The sequence below is a fragment of the Panicum hallii genome, chromosome 3 (assembly GCF_002211085.1).
Source record: "Panicum hallii strain FIL2 chromosome 3, PHallii_v3.1, whole genome shotgun sequence".
Taxonomy (NCBI): domain Eukaryota; kingdom Viridiplantae; phylum Streptophyta; class Magnoliopsida; order Poales; family Poaceae; genus Panicum; species Panicum hallii.
The window spans coordinates 710,848-726,978 of record NC_038044.1 but is presented as its reverse complement, the minus strand read 5'-3'; the positions used below and the strand labels follow the sequence as shown (position 1 = coordinate 726,978).

At 48.2% G+C, this 16,131-nt stretch overlaps 2 protein-coding genes across 5 annotated transcripts; one reads left to right on the top strand and one right to left on the bottom strand.

The window, feature by feature from the left end:
* The first annotated feature begins 3,184 nt into the window (after nucleotides 1-3,184).
* On the top strand, nucleotides 3,185-7,742 carry LOC112886463 (zinc finger CCCH domain-containing protein 22-like). Of its 3 annotated transcripts, XM_025952368.1 has the most exons (9): nucleotides 3,185-3,934; nucleotides 4,034-4,159; nucleotides 4,272-4,457; nucleotides 4,562-4,662; nucleotides 4,754-5,008; nucleotides 5,099-5,306; nucleotides 6,224-6,418; nucleotides 6,799-6,872; nucleotides 7,024-7,742. In XM_025952368.1, exons 1-8 carry the CDS (start codon nucleotides 3,270-3,272, stop codon nucleotides 6,830-6,832), a joined length of 1,770 nt encoding a protein of 589 aa, XP_025808153.1. In that variant the 5' UTR covers nucleotides 3,185-3,269; the 3' UTR covers nucleotides 6,833-6,872; nucleotides 7,024-7,742. The 3 variants fall into 3 exon arrangements, with proteins under 3 accessions (XP_025808153.1, XP_025808152.1, XP_025808151.1); XM_025952367.1 differs by having other exon boundaries at nucleotides 3,185-4,159; nucleotides 7,356-7,742; XM_025952366.1 differs by having other exon boundaries at nucleotides 3,185-4,159.
* A 6,089-nt stretch (nucleotides 7,743-13,831) lies between these two features.
* LOC112886648 (jacalin-related lectin 9-like) lies at nucleotides 13,832-15,252 on the bottom strand. 2 transcript variants are annotated; one of them, XM_025952608.1, is made up of 4 exons: nucleotides 15,030-15,252; nucleotides 14,403-14,873; nucleotides 14,003-14,319; nucleotides 13,832-13,971 (listed from the first exon to the last, which is right to left on the bottom strand). In XM_025952608.1, the coding sequence occupies exons 1-4, from the start codon at nucleotides 15,201-15,203 to the stop codon at nucleotides 13,968-13,970; spliced, it is 966 nt and encodes a 321-aa protein (XP_025808393.1). In that variant the 5' UTR covers nucleotides 15,204-15,252; the 3' UTR covers nucleotides 13,832-13,967. The 2 variants fall into 2 exon arrangements, with proteins under 2 accessions (XP_025808393.1, XP_025808392.1); XM_025952607.1 differs by having other exon boundaries at nucleotides 13,832-14,319.
* Between the last annotated feature and the right edge of the window lie 879 nt (nucleotides 15,253-16,131).

Genomic DNA, 16,131 nt, shown 5'->3' with positions numbered 1-16,131 from the left:
CTATTTGTCCTTGGAGAAGATTAATTAGTATTACTTTACATTACTAAGCATGCATGCTGGATTAAATCAATTAATGATGATGTCATATATATTCTTGATTGTGTGATAAAGCATGCACCTTGCTTGACTGATGCAATGTGCAGTCAGTGAGGATTGGAGGTAGGTAGGCATCGATGCAAATCATGACAGCACATCGGGCCGGAGGCAGGCTTAGCTTGTGCGTCAGAAATAGAAGAGTGTTGCACTAGTCAATTTATTTCAGTTAGACGAGCAAGTAAATTAAATTTCAGAAGAGATGCGATAGATTGCCAGTTCCCCCTCTCCTCGTGGAGCACGCGACGTGACTGGACTTCTTTTGCGGTTCTTCCTCGACATCGAGCTTTTGGGCCTGTTTAGATCGGCGGTGTGTAAACGCAAAATTTATTTTGCAAAAGAATCTTACCAATTTGAAGTACTAAATGAAATCTATTTATAAAACTTTTTGCACAGATGGGTTGTAAATCGCGAGACGAATCTAATGATGCTAATTAATCCATGATTAAGCAATAATTAGCGGATGGTTACTGTAGCATCACTGTTGCAAAACATGGATTAAGTAGCCTCATTAGATTCGTCTCGCGATTTACAGCCCATGCATGCAAAAAGTTTTGTAAATAGATTTCATTTAGTAATTCAAATTAGCAAGATTCCTTAAAAAATTTTGCGTTTACGACTTTTTTGCGTTTATGCGCGGGGAACTAAACAGGCCCTTTCTTAGGATAGCAGCTTTCTACGATTCTCGCTGATGCAATCAGTGATCATGCTTTTTTTAAAAAGAAAAGTAATATGAATAACTGACGTGGCCCCTACTGACAACACCACTGCCAACAGGAATAATAGGATGGCTGGTCTATGAATGTAACTCTGATGACTTCATCAATCTTAAAAATTTATGATGACTTCATCAATCTTAAAAATTTATCAGCTCGGTTAAGTATATGTGCATTGTGAGTTTCTGAGTTGTACTGTATAACTAAAAAAACTCTAATAATATCCGTCTACTGTCGACTCAATCAACTATATAATCATGTAGGGTCTGTTTGCAATTCTGCATGTCTGCCGATGCAAATGCAAAGTGGCACTTGGGCCGTTCCTATATATGTCAACTGCAAAGTGCGTGGTGGGCGGGGATTCCTGGGCCGTCGACCTCAGTGACCATGCACTCTTTCAGAGTTTCAGCTCAGTACTCAGCCAATTGATCATATATATATATATATATATATATTATATTATATGATCACCTGGTCCTTATTAATTTCCAAGAGAAGGAACTACGTCTAATGTATCATGCCTCATATGATCAATTATATTGCTCTACAGTATATGCAAGCTGGCAACAAACTAAAGTAAGCTGATGCCAATAAGGCACTGAATGCACGCAGCCGTTTCTTTGTCGCACGCGTCTGGAAATTAAAACCGATCGACCAACCGAGTCTTGGCTGTTGCTGGTGCACCCTGTAATTTGTAATCATCTGAGATCATCAAGAGGCAGGGACGAGCGTGCTAGCTGTTTCGTGTGTGAGCATCGACGTGCTGCTGCGGCAGCGGATGACCAAGCGGACCAAATAAAACTGGCTCCGCTCAGTTCCAGGCAATGAATGAAGGTCCAAGTTAAGGACGAAACAGCAGCTTTCTGTTCTTGCAAGGCACAGCCCGGAACTGAAAGCAAGCTCCTAACAGCCACCACTCACCTCTCTGCTTGTTTCCAATGAAAGCAGAGCTGCTGTTGCTTGCGTAGTCTGTGGTCACCTAGTATGCTTTTTACTTACCTAACTTTTTTTTTTTAAAAAAAATCTCTGCTAACCATCTAACATTACATTTTTCATCGAGATACAAGTTGTACTTGCACAAAAGATATGTAAATTGTTAGCAATTGAGCCAAACCATATAAGCCAACTAATAGCAACAACCTTAAGTAATCATGACTGCTAAATGCCAAAAAAAGGAGAAGTAGCACACCTAGCTATGGGTTTTTGGCTGTCAGTTCAAATTTTGGAACTTTTCTCACCAACAATGGTTCCACTATTGAACAAGCAGTATATACTACTAATATGAGTAGGTGCTTAAGTATGATGTTGAATATAAGTATAAAACAAATCACCGGAACATCTGCAGTATTTGTTGACATGAAATTTTTAAGGATAATGCAATGGTTATACACGAAAACATATGCATATTATCATGTATCTTCCACAGGAAAAGATGCGAGGCTTGGAAGAAATTTTCTATAGTAAGCATATGCCATATTCATGTTAATAAACTAATAATTATTTGTCTAGAACTTTAGGAAACATTAGATGTATAATTTTTTTTAAAAAAAGCTTCAACTCCTAATGCTTTTGCTCAACTGTTCTAATAATTCAATTTTTCCCATTTAACATAATAATTTTGTTGTTTGCGGAGAGTATCACTAACACCTAAGAATTTCACCAAGGACATTCACCTTATCTTTCCCGCATCGGATTTCAATGCTAAAAACAATCTACACCAACTTTCTAATTATTGTAATGTTATCAGGATGCCATTTCTACTTGTACAAAAGGTTGTAAATATGTTGGAGCCTAGTCATACACGCCAACGGACACTAACACATGAAAAAACTGCAGACTACTTAGAGCCAAAGACTATATGCTAACTACTAGTAACGTTAGGTAATCATAACTCTTAAATATAAAAAAGTTGAAAACACTGCTCCTCAATTTTTCCACCATCGGTTCAAATTTCAATCTCCTCGCGCGGACTGGTCTTACCATTATTGAAGGAATATAACTACTAATACTACTTTGTATATTTACATCTACAAAACTCGATAGCACATTAAAATCAAATCGGGCTATGCAACTATTACTACCAAAATTTGATCCTCCCCCAATAATTCATCCAAAGTTTGAAATGAAAGCATCTCTTTGGTACTTGACTCCTTGTCACGCAAGCAAAACAACAGCTCAATTCAAAGTCGCCACCAAAGTTTTCCCAAACCATTGATGGAGGAAACCGTCTTCAACCCAACCAGCCTATTTAATTCACTGTGCCAATGCCACAGTGCTAGCTTTTTACAACTGTGCCCCCCCACACCCCGCTCCTCCAGTCCTCTCCCTGTAATTCATCTGCTTTTCTCTTGTGCATCTGGTTTTTTTCACTCTGCCCTCTCCATCGACCTTCCCCCTTCAAAGAAGAAACAAAACCACCTGATAAGAACGGGTGCGCTCCTGCTCCCCACGGCGGACGCCATGGACGCTTGGGAGGCCACCAAGGTGGTGTTTGACCGGGTGCGTGCGCTGGACCCCGACAACGCCTCCAAGATCATGGGTCTGCTCCTCATACAGGACAACAGCGACAAGGAGCTCATCCGCCTCGCCTTCAGCCCCGAGCACCTCCTCCACGCCTTCGTCACCAGCGCGCGCGCCGAGCTCGCCGCCAAGCCCGCGTCCCCGCCGTCGCCCGTGCTCGGCCCGCTGCAGACCGGCCCACCCCGGGGCGTCCCGAGCCCTGGAAGCGGCGACCATCAGTCGCCGTTCGCCGCCGCCGACCATGTCGGGTATGACGGCGGCGATGCGTTCTACCCCGAGAACGAGTACGACTGCTGGTCCCCGGTGAGCGGCGGCCACCGCCAGAGCTTCTCGCTGGGCGACGCCGAGGTGGCTGCGTGGAGGCCGTGCATGTACTTCGCGCGTGGCAACTGCAGGAACGGCTCCTCCTGCCGGTTCCTGCACGGCCTGCCCGAGGACGACGCGGCGGCGAAGGAGCGTGAGATGGCGGTCATGCGCGCCAAGGCCTTGGCCGCCGCACGGCCGCAGCAGCACATGGCGCCGGCGTTCCCCTTCTCGCCGTCGGCGCCCAACGGCGTCAACCTCAACTTCCTGCTCCACCACCACCAGCAGAACGAGCCACAAAGGTGCCATTTTTACCACCAAAGATTGCATTTTGGTTTCTGTCTTGTGCCCTTTCCTGATTTTGCTTTCCTCTCTCGGGGCGGCGGCGGCGACATGCACAGGTTCCCGGTGCGCTCGCCTCGGATGGACCGCGGCGACCTCATCGCCAGCCCCGCCGCGCGGCAGATCTACCTGACATTCCCGGCCGACTCCACCTTCAGCGAGGAGGATGTGTCCAACTACTTCAGGTACCGAGCACGCCTCCATTATTACCTTCTGTTTTGTTTGCATTGTCTCCTAGTAGTCCAGTAATGGACGAAATCGATTGATCGTGATGCGCCTTTGGTTGCAATCGAGCAGCATGTACGGGCCGGTGCAGGACGTGCGCATCCCCTACCAGCAGAAGCGCATGTTCGGCTTCGTCACCTTCGTCTACGCGGAGAGCGTGAAGATCATCCTGAACAAGGGCAACCCGCATTTCGCGTGCAACGCGCGCGTGCTCGTCAAGCCATACAAGGAGAAGGGCAAGGTCCCCGACAGGTTCAGGTCCGTTGCATCTCCCATCCTGCATTGCACGTTGCTTGTCTCTTGACAGTTTCTGTTTCTAAAGGAACTTTTCTTTTGCTTTCTTTGTTTTTGTTTGGTTGCAGGAAGCTGCAGTACCCGCACCACGGGGACTTCGCCGGCCGCACGTGGCCCACAGGATTGCTTGATTCCAGGGACCCTTTTGATCTGCAGCAGCCGCAGATTGGTCAGTAGTAACCGTCCTATTTTCTGCAATTCTTGCTACATTCCTGTTGCAGATTGCAGGTGTTTCGATATGTTGATTTTGCAATTGTTAGGACCAAGGATGATGCACCGGAACATTGCTAATCACGAGGCGTTTCTGAGGAGGAAGCTCGAAGAGCAGCAGCAGGCGGCCGAGCTACAGCAAGCCATTGAGATGGAGGGACGCCGGTTCATGGGGCTGGAGCTCCTTGACCTCAGGAGCAGGGGTCATCATCTTGCCTCCCCCATGCCTCTGGGACAAGCTGATGGCAAAGGCAGCATCAATGGTAATGGCAATACCGTCCATTTGGAGGATGTCACTATCCAAGGTCAACTTCTTGACCCTCACAGGTTCTTGGCTCTTGCATTGGTGAGGTGCTTGCAGGTTGTGACTTTGAATACATGGTTTATGGTTGTAGATAACAAGCTGAGCAGTACTGGGCTTTCAATGAGTGCGCCTGCAGCTGCTGCTATCTCTACAACTAATGCAGAAGGCAAGCATGAGGAACAGCAGGAAGAGGATGGTGATGCCAGTCCCAAGCAGACGGTCAACCTTGGGGAAGTGGAGAAAAGGGAATCTGGTCCTGTGATAGCAACACGAAATGTCGCTTGTGGCTTCCAAGAAAGGTAAGATTGTTGTTGCGGAGTAAAATGTTTACTAAGGGGTTATTTGGATTCAGTGATTAATTTTTAGTACAGGTCACATCGGATGTTTGGATGTCAATTATAAAACTAATTGCATAAGCTGGTGCTAATTCCGAAATGAATCTATTAAGCCTAATTAATTCATCATTAGCACATATTTACTGTAGCACAATATGGTCAAATCATGGACTAGTTAGCTTATTGGATTCGTATTGTGAATTAGCCTCCATTTATATAATTAATTTTATAATTATACTATATTTAATATTTCTAATTGGTGTTCAAATATGTGATATGATAGAACTAAAATTTAGTAAGAGAGAACCAAACAATCCCTAAATGGGCACTAAGGTCACAAACTATTTCTTTTATGGGAAAGGCGTAGGAAAAAGGTAGCAAAGAGAAATAAGGCAAACCTACATTAACTTTTCCTTTCTTTGGCCATGTTTGGCTGGTTGATATTCGTAGTCCTGCCGCACTTTTCCCACTTTTGTCATTGACTCTCAATTTGCTATGTCGAATAAATTGTTGCAACAACTTATGTATGCTTATAGTTTGGCAAAGAGGTGACAACATGTGATAACTAATCAAGCACGCCATTTGTCTATATGCTTCTATTTATTCTCTGGCTTAAAGATAATGTGCATCTGGCTTAAAAGGAATTGTTAAAGGGGAGGTAGATAGGGTGTTAGGGTGGCTGGTGATAGGTTCTCTTGATTGCAAGTAACAAAAGGGGAAAAGAAAAGCCATGGCAAAGGGTAGGGGAAAGGAGAAAAGAAACTAATGACCACAACTAATGGCTATTGTTAAGCAGTATCACGGTGCAACTTGTTCCCTTTTTTGGGATTTGGTCTTGATCTTTCCAGGATTAATATGTTCCTTGTGTGTTTGAATTGTAGTGGCGTGGTGGATCACATTTTGCCTGAGAGCCCCTTTGCATCTCCCACCAAGGCCTCTATTGATACTCATACAATAGCTCAAAATGGCAAAATCAACATCAGCAGCCCTTTTCATCATGTGGCTTCATCCCTCTTCCCACCTGCATCCACCCTTGAGCTGCCCCCATACAAGTCCTGCTTCTTTCAGGTGCCCAGGTAAAAATTCAGTAACTTAAATCTTTCCTAGTTAGTCTTTACTAAACTACCAAACTTAAAAAGTCTTGCTCATAAGTGTTGGTAATTTCCGCTTATGTAACCTAAGTATCTTGTTGTGGTCGAATTAGTGGAACTTTGGTAGTTTGGGTACGTTGGCGAACCTATTAGTGCTTCATACATAGTGCTTTGAGTTAACCCATTTGAATTAATTGAGGTGTTATGCATAGTTGCATACATGGGCTCGCCTCATAGGAAGGGTTGGGCTAAAACTGGAATTTAGACACGGTTTGTTTCTTATTATTTACAAGAAATTGCAGCAGGGTGTTTAGTTATTGCTATTCATGTGGTAAGAAATATGGTTTACCTATGTTTTTCTTTAGGTTTTCTCCTGGGCATGAAGCGATTGGTATGTGAACATAGAGCAAAAAGGGGGCTCCTTTCCTCTAATCTGGGAGTAAGTATCAACAGCCCTCTCTATCTTTATGAGAGTGCTTGTAAGTCTCTAACAATCAGCTGCTCAATCAATCATGACGCATATAAAACTAGCTTCCGGCCCCTCCTGATGGTTGTTACTTGTTCTAATTGTTTTTATGTGTTGTCTGCAGGGACTATCATGCCCCCATCAAGTGGAGGAAAGGGTTGAAAGCTTTAGCAAATAATAAGTGTATCTTCAGGGGAATCAACAACAACAACAATTAAAGAAACAAGTCTAGGTTGTTTTAGCTCTAGGTCTTTAGTATATGAAGATAGTAGTCCTACAAATAATAGTCTTCTGTTCTGTTAGCTTCCGCCGGTATCAAGAACAAGATCAAAGGTCAATCTCGTATGCTCGTTTGTAGCATGGATCTCAGAATGGTAGAGGTCATTAAAGCGTAGATGGTGTAGTAACAACTAGTCCTGACAGCCAGTTGTATTGAATTGACATGGATGAATACAGACATCCTAAGAAATCATAGGGTAGAGAGGTAGAGGAGTTTTCCTTCAAAAAAAGAGAGGCAGAGGAGTGGACAAATGCAAGACAGACATGGTGCTGGAGCTGCAGAAGGAAAAGTGATGCGATTCGAGGGGTGCTTCTGGGACCAGAGCACTCACGGGTGCAAAAAATCACCTCATGAGAAATTCAGCAGAGACCCGTCACCTGTGTCCTATTTTGCCCATTGCTCTTTGTCATGTATGCTTGCAGTACTCCTTGGGTCTGTGCATCCACCCTTTGCTCTCTTTCGGTACTAGAATAACAGGAGGTGGTAGAGAAAGAAATGGAAAAGTAATTAATTATCTGTCATATTTATCTCGATTCATGCTTTTTTATATTGTGGTTATTAAATACTAAAAGGGTTGTTTTGTTATAGTTTTACCTGAAGAGAACTGCTGCTGCTTTTTTTTTCGCGGGTAGCTGCTGCTTATTCTAAAGGTCATGATTGGAATCCGAAAGATTCACAAGCAGTAAAAAAATGTACATAGAATGTGGAAATCCCTTTTCGAAGCCACGATATCATCGGGCCGGGCGAGTTTACCGTGCGTGGCACGATGTAACTCGATCGATCTGTGCACCTGATGGAATGGTGGCAAGGTGATGCTACATAGGGAAGCCACGAGCGCTGGGAAGTAGTTCCTCTGCAGTACCTCTGTACTACTACTGCAGAGGAGACTCATCCCGAACGCTGGGGTCCGGGACCAAGGAGTGGATGCCGCTGATCAGAGGCTCCCGGTCTAACACACATCTTCTAAAACCACCAAATCAATGCAAGAACTCTCTCTCCACACATCTCAACTGCCTTAGGAAGCAAGTCATCTCCAGAGGGAGGTAGAAATCATGACTATCAATAACCAATAAGAGTAACAGAAGAGTAGGGTTTCCATGACCGAGGACGCGGCTATACGTATAGTTTCACCCTGCAGGGGTTGTACACCAGGACCCACTCAAATCGAAGCCAGCCGGGGATCAGCCGACTGAGCGACGAGACACCGGTCTACTAAACTAGGACTAGGAGCCACGGCACCATCCGGCTTTCCCGGGTCTTAGGCGCATCCTCCCGCAAGAGGTCGCCCCCGGACTGTGAAGTCTCTCTTGCGTCTCAGGGAATGTGAGGTCAGCACCTTCTTCCTCTACGCCGATACTCGATCCTCCTACTGGCTTGGTACCGCACTTGCTAGCCCCGGACCGGGCCAACCCTTATAATGGGTAAGTGGTGTGCACGCTTAAAATAGTCCCTCAAATCATAGTTACTCCCACCCAGTCCTCAAATTGCCGAAGCGAGCATCTTCGTCACATGCGTCTCCATCGTAATAGTCCGCAATTGCACCCATTACGAATGCCCCAACACCTCAACTAAGTATCCAAAAAGTTGTACTGGCCACAAGTACTCTAAAGGGTGTGCCAAGATACATACCCCAAGCCCTCGATCCAAGATCGAGTTAAGTTCGCTCGCTCCAGGCTAAAAGCCCTATTCACCAACTCCTGGGAAGGCTCACGCTAAGACTATCCATCCATTCCCACACATACATATGCAAAGCATAGCAAGGCATCTCATATAATATTCAAGCGTGATAGGATTGCAAGGAGTTCGGGTAAATAAATAAGCTATGCAGGTTCATCTCATAGTAACACACCATAAAGTAGTAACATATCTAACAAGCAATGTCTAATAGGTATTCAGATCGTGGATGGGCGTGAACCTGGCGGCTCTTCGAAATCCTTCTGGGCTTCCGGGTGGTCCTGGCCGTCGGTCAGCTCCTTGTAGTCGGGTCCTATTCGTAAATACGAGTAAGGCAAGGATCAAAATATAAAAGTGCACAAAAGTCACCAAATAAGACCCAAATCACCACAAAACCTACTCTAAAGGATAGTTCATGATTTGAGAAGAATTATGGAACTGGTTTCATAATTTTCGGAGTTCCGGTTGATTTATTATAAATTTTCTAAGGAAAAACCTATTTCTGAAATTAATTGAAAGGATTTCGGAAAAGAAAACACACAACATTGACACGTGGTAGCACCAGAGCGTGCCACACGGCATGCTGACGTCAGCTTGACGTCTGTAGGAGGTCAATACCTGTTGACGTCAGCAGTGGGCCCTGATAACGTCAGCATTGACCGGTCAATGGTCAACGGGTCAGCGGGTCAGGGGGGTCCACTGGTCAGCATCACCTCGAGGCTAACGGGTGGGGCCCTTGGTCAGACTTGGTAAAAGAAAAAGGAAAAAGGGGCTCGGCTCCGGTTTTTAGGCTGAAGGTGATGGGCCGGCTCGATCGGGCCCATCAACTTGGCTTGGCTCGTAGGCCGGCTTGGGCTCACGGGCCGGCTGGGCGTGGGAGGTCGGCCCACGGTTCATTCCCCCCTCTCACTTTCTGATAGAGCGGGCCCAGGGGGCGGCGTCCCTCGCTCCCCCTGACAGGCGGGTTCCGCTTTTCGGTCTCTCATCGGATCTGGTGTGAACCGTGGATCTAGTACGGCTCGGGCCCATGCGGATGTGTGCATGCAGGCTCGTGTGTGGTTGAGTGCGCGGGGGGGTTCGATGGAATGCCCCAACGGGGTGGCCAGACCGTGAACACGATGTCGTGGCCGCGTTCGCATCCAAAAGGTTCGCAGCGAGGCAGGGTAGGTCGTAGGCGAGAGGTACGCGCGGCTAGATCCGGCGGAGGTCCTGCCCACGTGCAGGCTCCTGGCGTCCCGGGACCGCGCGTGTCTGTGGCGCGTGCAGGGCATCGGCGTTCCGGACCCGTGACGCGGCACGACGGCATGAGGCAAGGTGACGGCAGGCGGCAAGGGCGGGTAGAGCGGCTGGGCTCCGGCGAGGAGCGGGGGTAGGATGACAGTGGGATGGTGGAGCAACGGCCATGGCTCGGGTGGCTGGCCGGTGCAAGACGTGAGCACGTGCGCGCGGGCAGCTGGAATCTAGAGTCGCGGCACGGTCGTGACCCGTGCGGTGCTCCGGCAAGCCGGGCCGCAGCGACATCGCGGCTGCAAGGGTGGACGAGGGCGACGGGAAGGTGAAAGGACCTCAAGATGCCTAGAGGGGGGGTGAATAGGCTAATCTGCAACTTAAAAACACTTTGAACACGGTTAGCAACACAGGTGTCCGGATACTCCGGATATATGTCCGGATACTCCGGATATAGTGTCCAGAGTTTCCGGAGATAATGTCCGGACTATCCGGGTATGAAACAAAATGCTACAAATCAAAGATAGAAATGCTGTAAATTGAATCCAGTAAATTTAGAGGGAGTAGTGGTACCTCTGAAGTGTTTCTCACCAGTTGTCTTACTCCTGAGACTTGTATAATAGTAGATCGCCCTCAAACCCTAAAAAGTTAGTCTCACAAGCAAATAATCACAAATGTAAGCTAGAATTGCGAGAGTGACACAGAATTTGTTTTGCGAAGTTCACTCCCAAAGGAGCTACGTCTCCATTGAGGAAGAATTCAAGAGACGGTGCTCAAGAACTCCTATACTCCTCTCCCAAGGGTGAGACCAACGCTCAAACCCTAGGGTCACTTACTATGAATTTCTCGGAGAGGAATGAAGATTACAAACCAGCTGTGATGCTCACAAATCAATCATGCAACCACAAGCGACGCCTAGCCGTCTAGGAGCTTGGAGCTCCAAGAGTAATAAACTAGAATCCACGGGCTAGACTTGGATGATGTGCTCAAGAGATGAAATTAAGGCTTACTTGCACAATCTTAACTCTTGCAACAATCTCACTTCAAACCCCAAAGAAAATCACTCAAGAATGGAGCAAATGGGGAGTGAGAGGGCTCTCTTTGGCTTTTCAGCAGTTCTGGTCGAATATGAGCAAGAGAGAGAGAATGAGAGGGGGTATGGGGGTATTTATACCCCCTCTCCCAGAAACTAGCCGTTGGGAGAGCGGTACCCGGAAACTCTGGGTATATGTCCGGATACTCCGGACAAAGGAGTCCGGAGACTCCGGACCAGTTGAGTTTTGCAGACCGGTAACAGTAACCCGGATACTCCGGGTATACGTCCGGATGCTCCGGACACTATGTCCGGACATTCCGGATAGAAACCCGGACACTCCGGGTTAGATACAGAGTTTCACATGAAGTCCCCTTTTTATGTGGTAGGATGGTTTCTTATGATTTTTGTGGGTTCTCTTGAGCACAACTACCATATCTACACTAGTGGATCAAAGTTCCCCTTGATAGTACGGCGTTCCTATACTCAATTTCAAAAATAAAATCTAGTCTTTTAGTACACTTGAGAACGCCGCTTTTCATATCCTTTTTGAGGGTTCACGCTTTGCTATATGCTTTGTTTAATCACCTTAAGCACCTGCACACATGCTTAATAACACGATTAAATATACATGTGTTTTGTCATTTATCACCAAAACCCACTTAGGGGCTTAGATATCTTTCAGAAGGTCCCTGCAAGAAAACGGGACGGGTGGTCCTAGGCTTGCTAAGGGAAGGTTCATCGACAGCCGTAGCATGTCGGCAGATGGAGGAAGGACGGGAAAGGGCGGCGGCACTCACCGGTCGGGCTTGCAAGTGAGGGTCTCGGTGCGGTGGCGGGTTGACACAGGCGAGGTGAAGCCGTGCCGTGCCGTGCGGCTGCGTTGGTGTAGGCGTATGCAGGCTCGTCAAAGTTCCCCCGAATGGCGGCGATGGCGGGCCTCCTCCTCCTCCTCGCGCTCCTCCCCCTTGGCTTCTCCCCTTCTCCTTCTCCTTCTCCTCTCTTGCCCGGGTGAAGTGGCGACGGTGGTTGGAGGTGGGGAAAAACCCAGGCGGCTCTAGGGTTTCAGGTCATGGCAGCCTGGGCTCTTCTAGGAGTGCCACTAGGGCTCGATTGGGCACGGATACCGAGGATATGGCTAGCAGGGCTTGGCGCGCGCGAGAGGAATACGTGGCGGCTATCGCGCGGTGCGGCGCTAGGGTTTGGGGCGCAGAGCGGTCAGGGCGAAGTGGAAAGGGGCGCGCAAGCGGATGCGCTCCTTTGTCACGGCGCGAGGGCGGAGCAGCGCGGGGCGAAGTAGGTGACGCGAGCGGGGCAGAGGTGCAGGCACGCGGATGGCGGTCGTTGGGCGATAAAGCGGCGAGGAACAAGAAAGGGGAACGGGGGAGGCACGTCTGACGCGTGGGATCGGGGCGGCAGCGGCAATGGTGAGGAAGGCAAGGGGTCGCACGGCGTGTGTGAGCGGCGGAGCAGCGAGTTGGGTTGGGCCGCAACGTGGGCTGGCTGAGCAGGCCGGAACAGGGCGCAAAGCGGGCCGGGGCGAGCGGCCAACGTGGGCCGTGCGGCTGTGCTGGTGGGGAAAGAAAAGATAGCGCTGGGTTAGGCTGTCTCTACTAGGCCGTGCTGGGACGGGATGGCCAGCTGGGCTGGGTTGGTAGTTTTAGGTTAGATCAGTTTGCTAGGTTTTGAAATTAATTTGAATGGCTCAATTCAAATTAATTTTCACAAAATTTTCAAACCATCCAAACTAAATTCGAATTAACAAGTTCAAAAGAATTTCGAATAACTCCAAATTATTTCACACTAACATTTTATTGGTCCTTAATTAAAAAATATTGAGTTTGAATACTAAGATTTCGAGATAAAGAGAACCCATGCTTATATTTGGAACTAACTAATAGCACATACACGAAAAGTTTTTAAAAACTCACAATTTTGCACAATTATAACATTCCGAAAAAACCCGGGATGTTACACATTTGGTCAGGTGTGGCTTCACCTTCATGCATGTAAGGTCTTGTTGATTGCAAGCACTCAGATCACGCCTCTTCGTCGGTGACCTGGACCTCGACCTCGACGTATCCCTTGGTGGCGAGGTCATGGCGGTACTTGTCCTGGATGCTGCGCACGATCGCATTGTTCGTCCTGACGACCTCGTCGACCCAGGCAGACTGGCGCCGGCGCTCCTCCGATATCGGTTGACTTGGCTGCAGCCTACTCCGCAGCATGGGCTTGGCGGCCAGGACGAACGCCACCTGCTCCGGGGAGACCCTCATCATCACCGTCTTGGTCGTCTTCTTTGTCGACGTGGCTGCTGCCTTCTCCTCCACGATCACCGGCGACGTCTCCTCCATCTTGGGCTTGGCTGGTCCCTCCTCGGTCTCCGTCGTGCTTGTGCTGCTGCACCTCCTCGAGGCTTCCGTCTCTCTGTTGAAGAACGATCGTTGATTACGGTAGAAAACCTCGGATGGTACCCATGCTCTGCTCACCAGACTTAATAATAATATATATATTTTTGCAGGTGGTCGGTTGGAGTTCGAGCCCGACTCCAACTTTTTTTTAGAGGTACGAGCCCGACTCCAAGTCTCCAATGCAACTAGCCACGAAATTACTGTATGGACTCAGGTGGGATATTATCTATCCACACCATGGCCCATGGGCCCCTCTTACCATAAGAGTTTATTATATACATAGTGGCATTTTTTTTTGCATTCTTCCTTGAGATAAAGTCATCACGCTTGTCTCAAAACCAAATGAAATGCTATCACCTTTTGGCCCTACAAGTGCTCTGTTTCTGTTTAGCTCTTCATCGTGCAGAGGAACATCATCTATGAGCACAAGCAGGATATATAGTTTATTTCATTCGTTTTTTCTAAAAAAATAGTTTATTTCATCATATCCATGGTGGTGTATTGTCGATCTTGTAGCCGGCCGGGTTTGAAGATCGAGGAGCTTGGCTTAACGTAGACCCCAATGGCATCAAGAAGCCACCCGGAGCGTCCCCAGAAGCCGACGATGCCGGCGCCGTCCGCAACCGGCAGAGAGAAGAATGGCGTCCCCGCTGCCGCAGTGTTGCCGTACGGCCCGTAGGTCCTGCCGGTGCTGCTGCGGAACGTCAGCGAGGTGATGACAAGATCGGGGACGCCTCCGAAACGCCCGATCGTCCCCTCCACTGCAGTGACATGCTCGCCGGCAGACAGCTTGATCTGCATGCAAGAGCACAAGCAAGTCACTGTGATAGGATATATAGCATTTCCTTGTGGGAGATCGAGCAAGTTGATTACTATACCGTGGCACGATGCAACTCTGCGGATTGGTGGCGGCCCCACGGACCCGCCGTTCGGATTCGGTTGGCTGCTGTTTCATCTCCGGGGAGGGAGTACTCGCAGGCCAAGGAGTGGATGCCACTGATGGAGTGGTGCAAGATGATGCTACGGAGGCGAGGAGCGACGGGGCCGCGCATGTAGAACGGCTGCCCGCCGGATCCACCCCATGGCCCAACGCTGATCACGCCACCAGGCCAAGTATGATTTGTGTGGGCCTTGGGGTTATTAGCAGTGCTAGTATTATCTCGGCCTTGGACAACCGATGGCGACACTGGATGCTTCGGCTGCTTAGTATTAGCTGCCGAGCTTTCATCACGAATGCTGCGGCTCGCCGGAAAGGGCACCCACACCACCTGCTCTACCCTGCTTCCATCCCTGCCTCTGCCTCGCCGTCCTCCAGATCCCCAAATATTCCTGTTGGAATCCCAAAGCTCCTGAAACAAATTAGCAAATCATGAAAACAAAATCAGCTTATTATTTCTCCATATTCCGAATATTAAACGTCAATTAATTAACTGGTATGAAGAAAAGAAGCAGGGAATTAAGCAGAGAGCACAGCTGATGGACGATGAGCAACAAGCAGCAGTTACCTTGGCGAGGTAGGCGAGGGCCCCTCGGATGCTGAAGCTGACGCCGCCGCTGTCCGGCCTCCTCTCGAGCGCACGCCCAAGCTGGATGCCGATGAGGAGAGCACCGGTGTACATGAAGAGGGGCACCACGATGATGAGCAGCACGGCAGCCCCGGAGAGCTTGAGCTTTGCCATTTCCAATTCTCTTCTCTTGGATCGATATGATCGAGCTGGATGCTGGCAGAAGCAACCTGCATATATATCTATACTTGGCGTATGGATTGTATCGATTAATTCACTTTAATTATCATTAACGCCTCTTGTCTGTCAATCAGATGCCGGCCGGTGCAAACACTCTGATGGGGACATCCAAGGAAAGGAAAGGAAACAAGACCTAGGTTAGAACGGCTACGAATACTTATACCTTGGATTCAGCACTCAGTAAACTCGCCCAACGGCGAAAAATGGGTTCACAAATTAGGCATTACGCCTCATTGTCTTCTACTAGGACTTCATTACATGGTTGGACAAGGCAAAAGGTAGTCTAGTCTAGGATATCCATTTGGCAAAAAACCATCACTTTGGCGATCTTGGCTGTGCATTTTTTTTCAGAGGGGGGAACACCACCTTTTATTAAACTTCTAGGAGTACAGAATTACAAATGCCTTCAGGTGGTGAAAGAAACCACACTTGTCTACCTAACTCGCAATAAACAAACCTTCTAGCTAACAGGTGAGCATCTCCATTGGAAGCTCTTCCTTCACGATCTCCTGGACAATGTGCGCATATGTTCCCTTGCTTTCGCCTCTTATACTCCTCACAACATTGATGTGGTCACTTGCCAGCCTGAGCCTCCTGATCGCGAGATCGCTTGCAAGGGCAAGCCCCTCCCTGCAAGCAATCGCTTCCATCGTTTCCGGGTCAGTAATGCCCTGGGTTACCAGCACCGAAGCTCCACCATCCTTTGCTACAGCCGCGCCCTGTATTCTTTGAAATTGCCGCATCCACATTAATCTTAGGATTGTGTCCGCTGGAGGAGGGATCCACCTGGCCACTCGTTGTTTTTTCAATTACGCAGCATAACTCAGACACTCACAGTATACGCACGCTCACCGCTATGAAC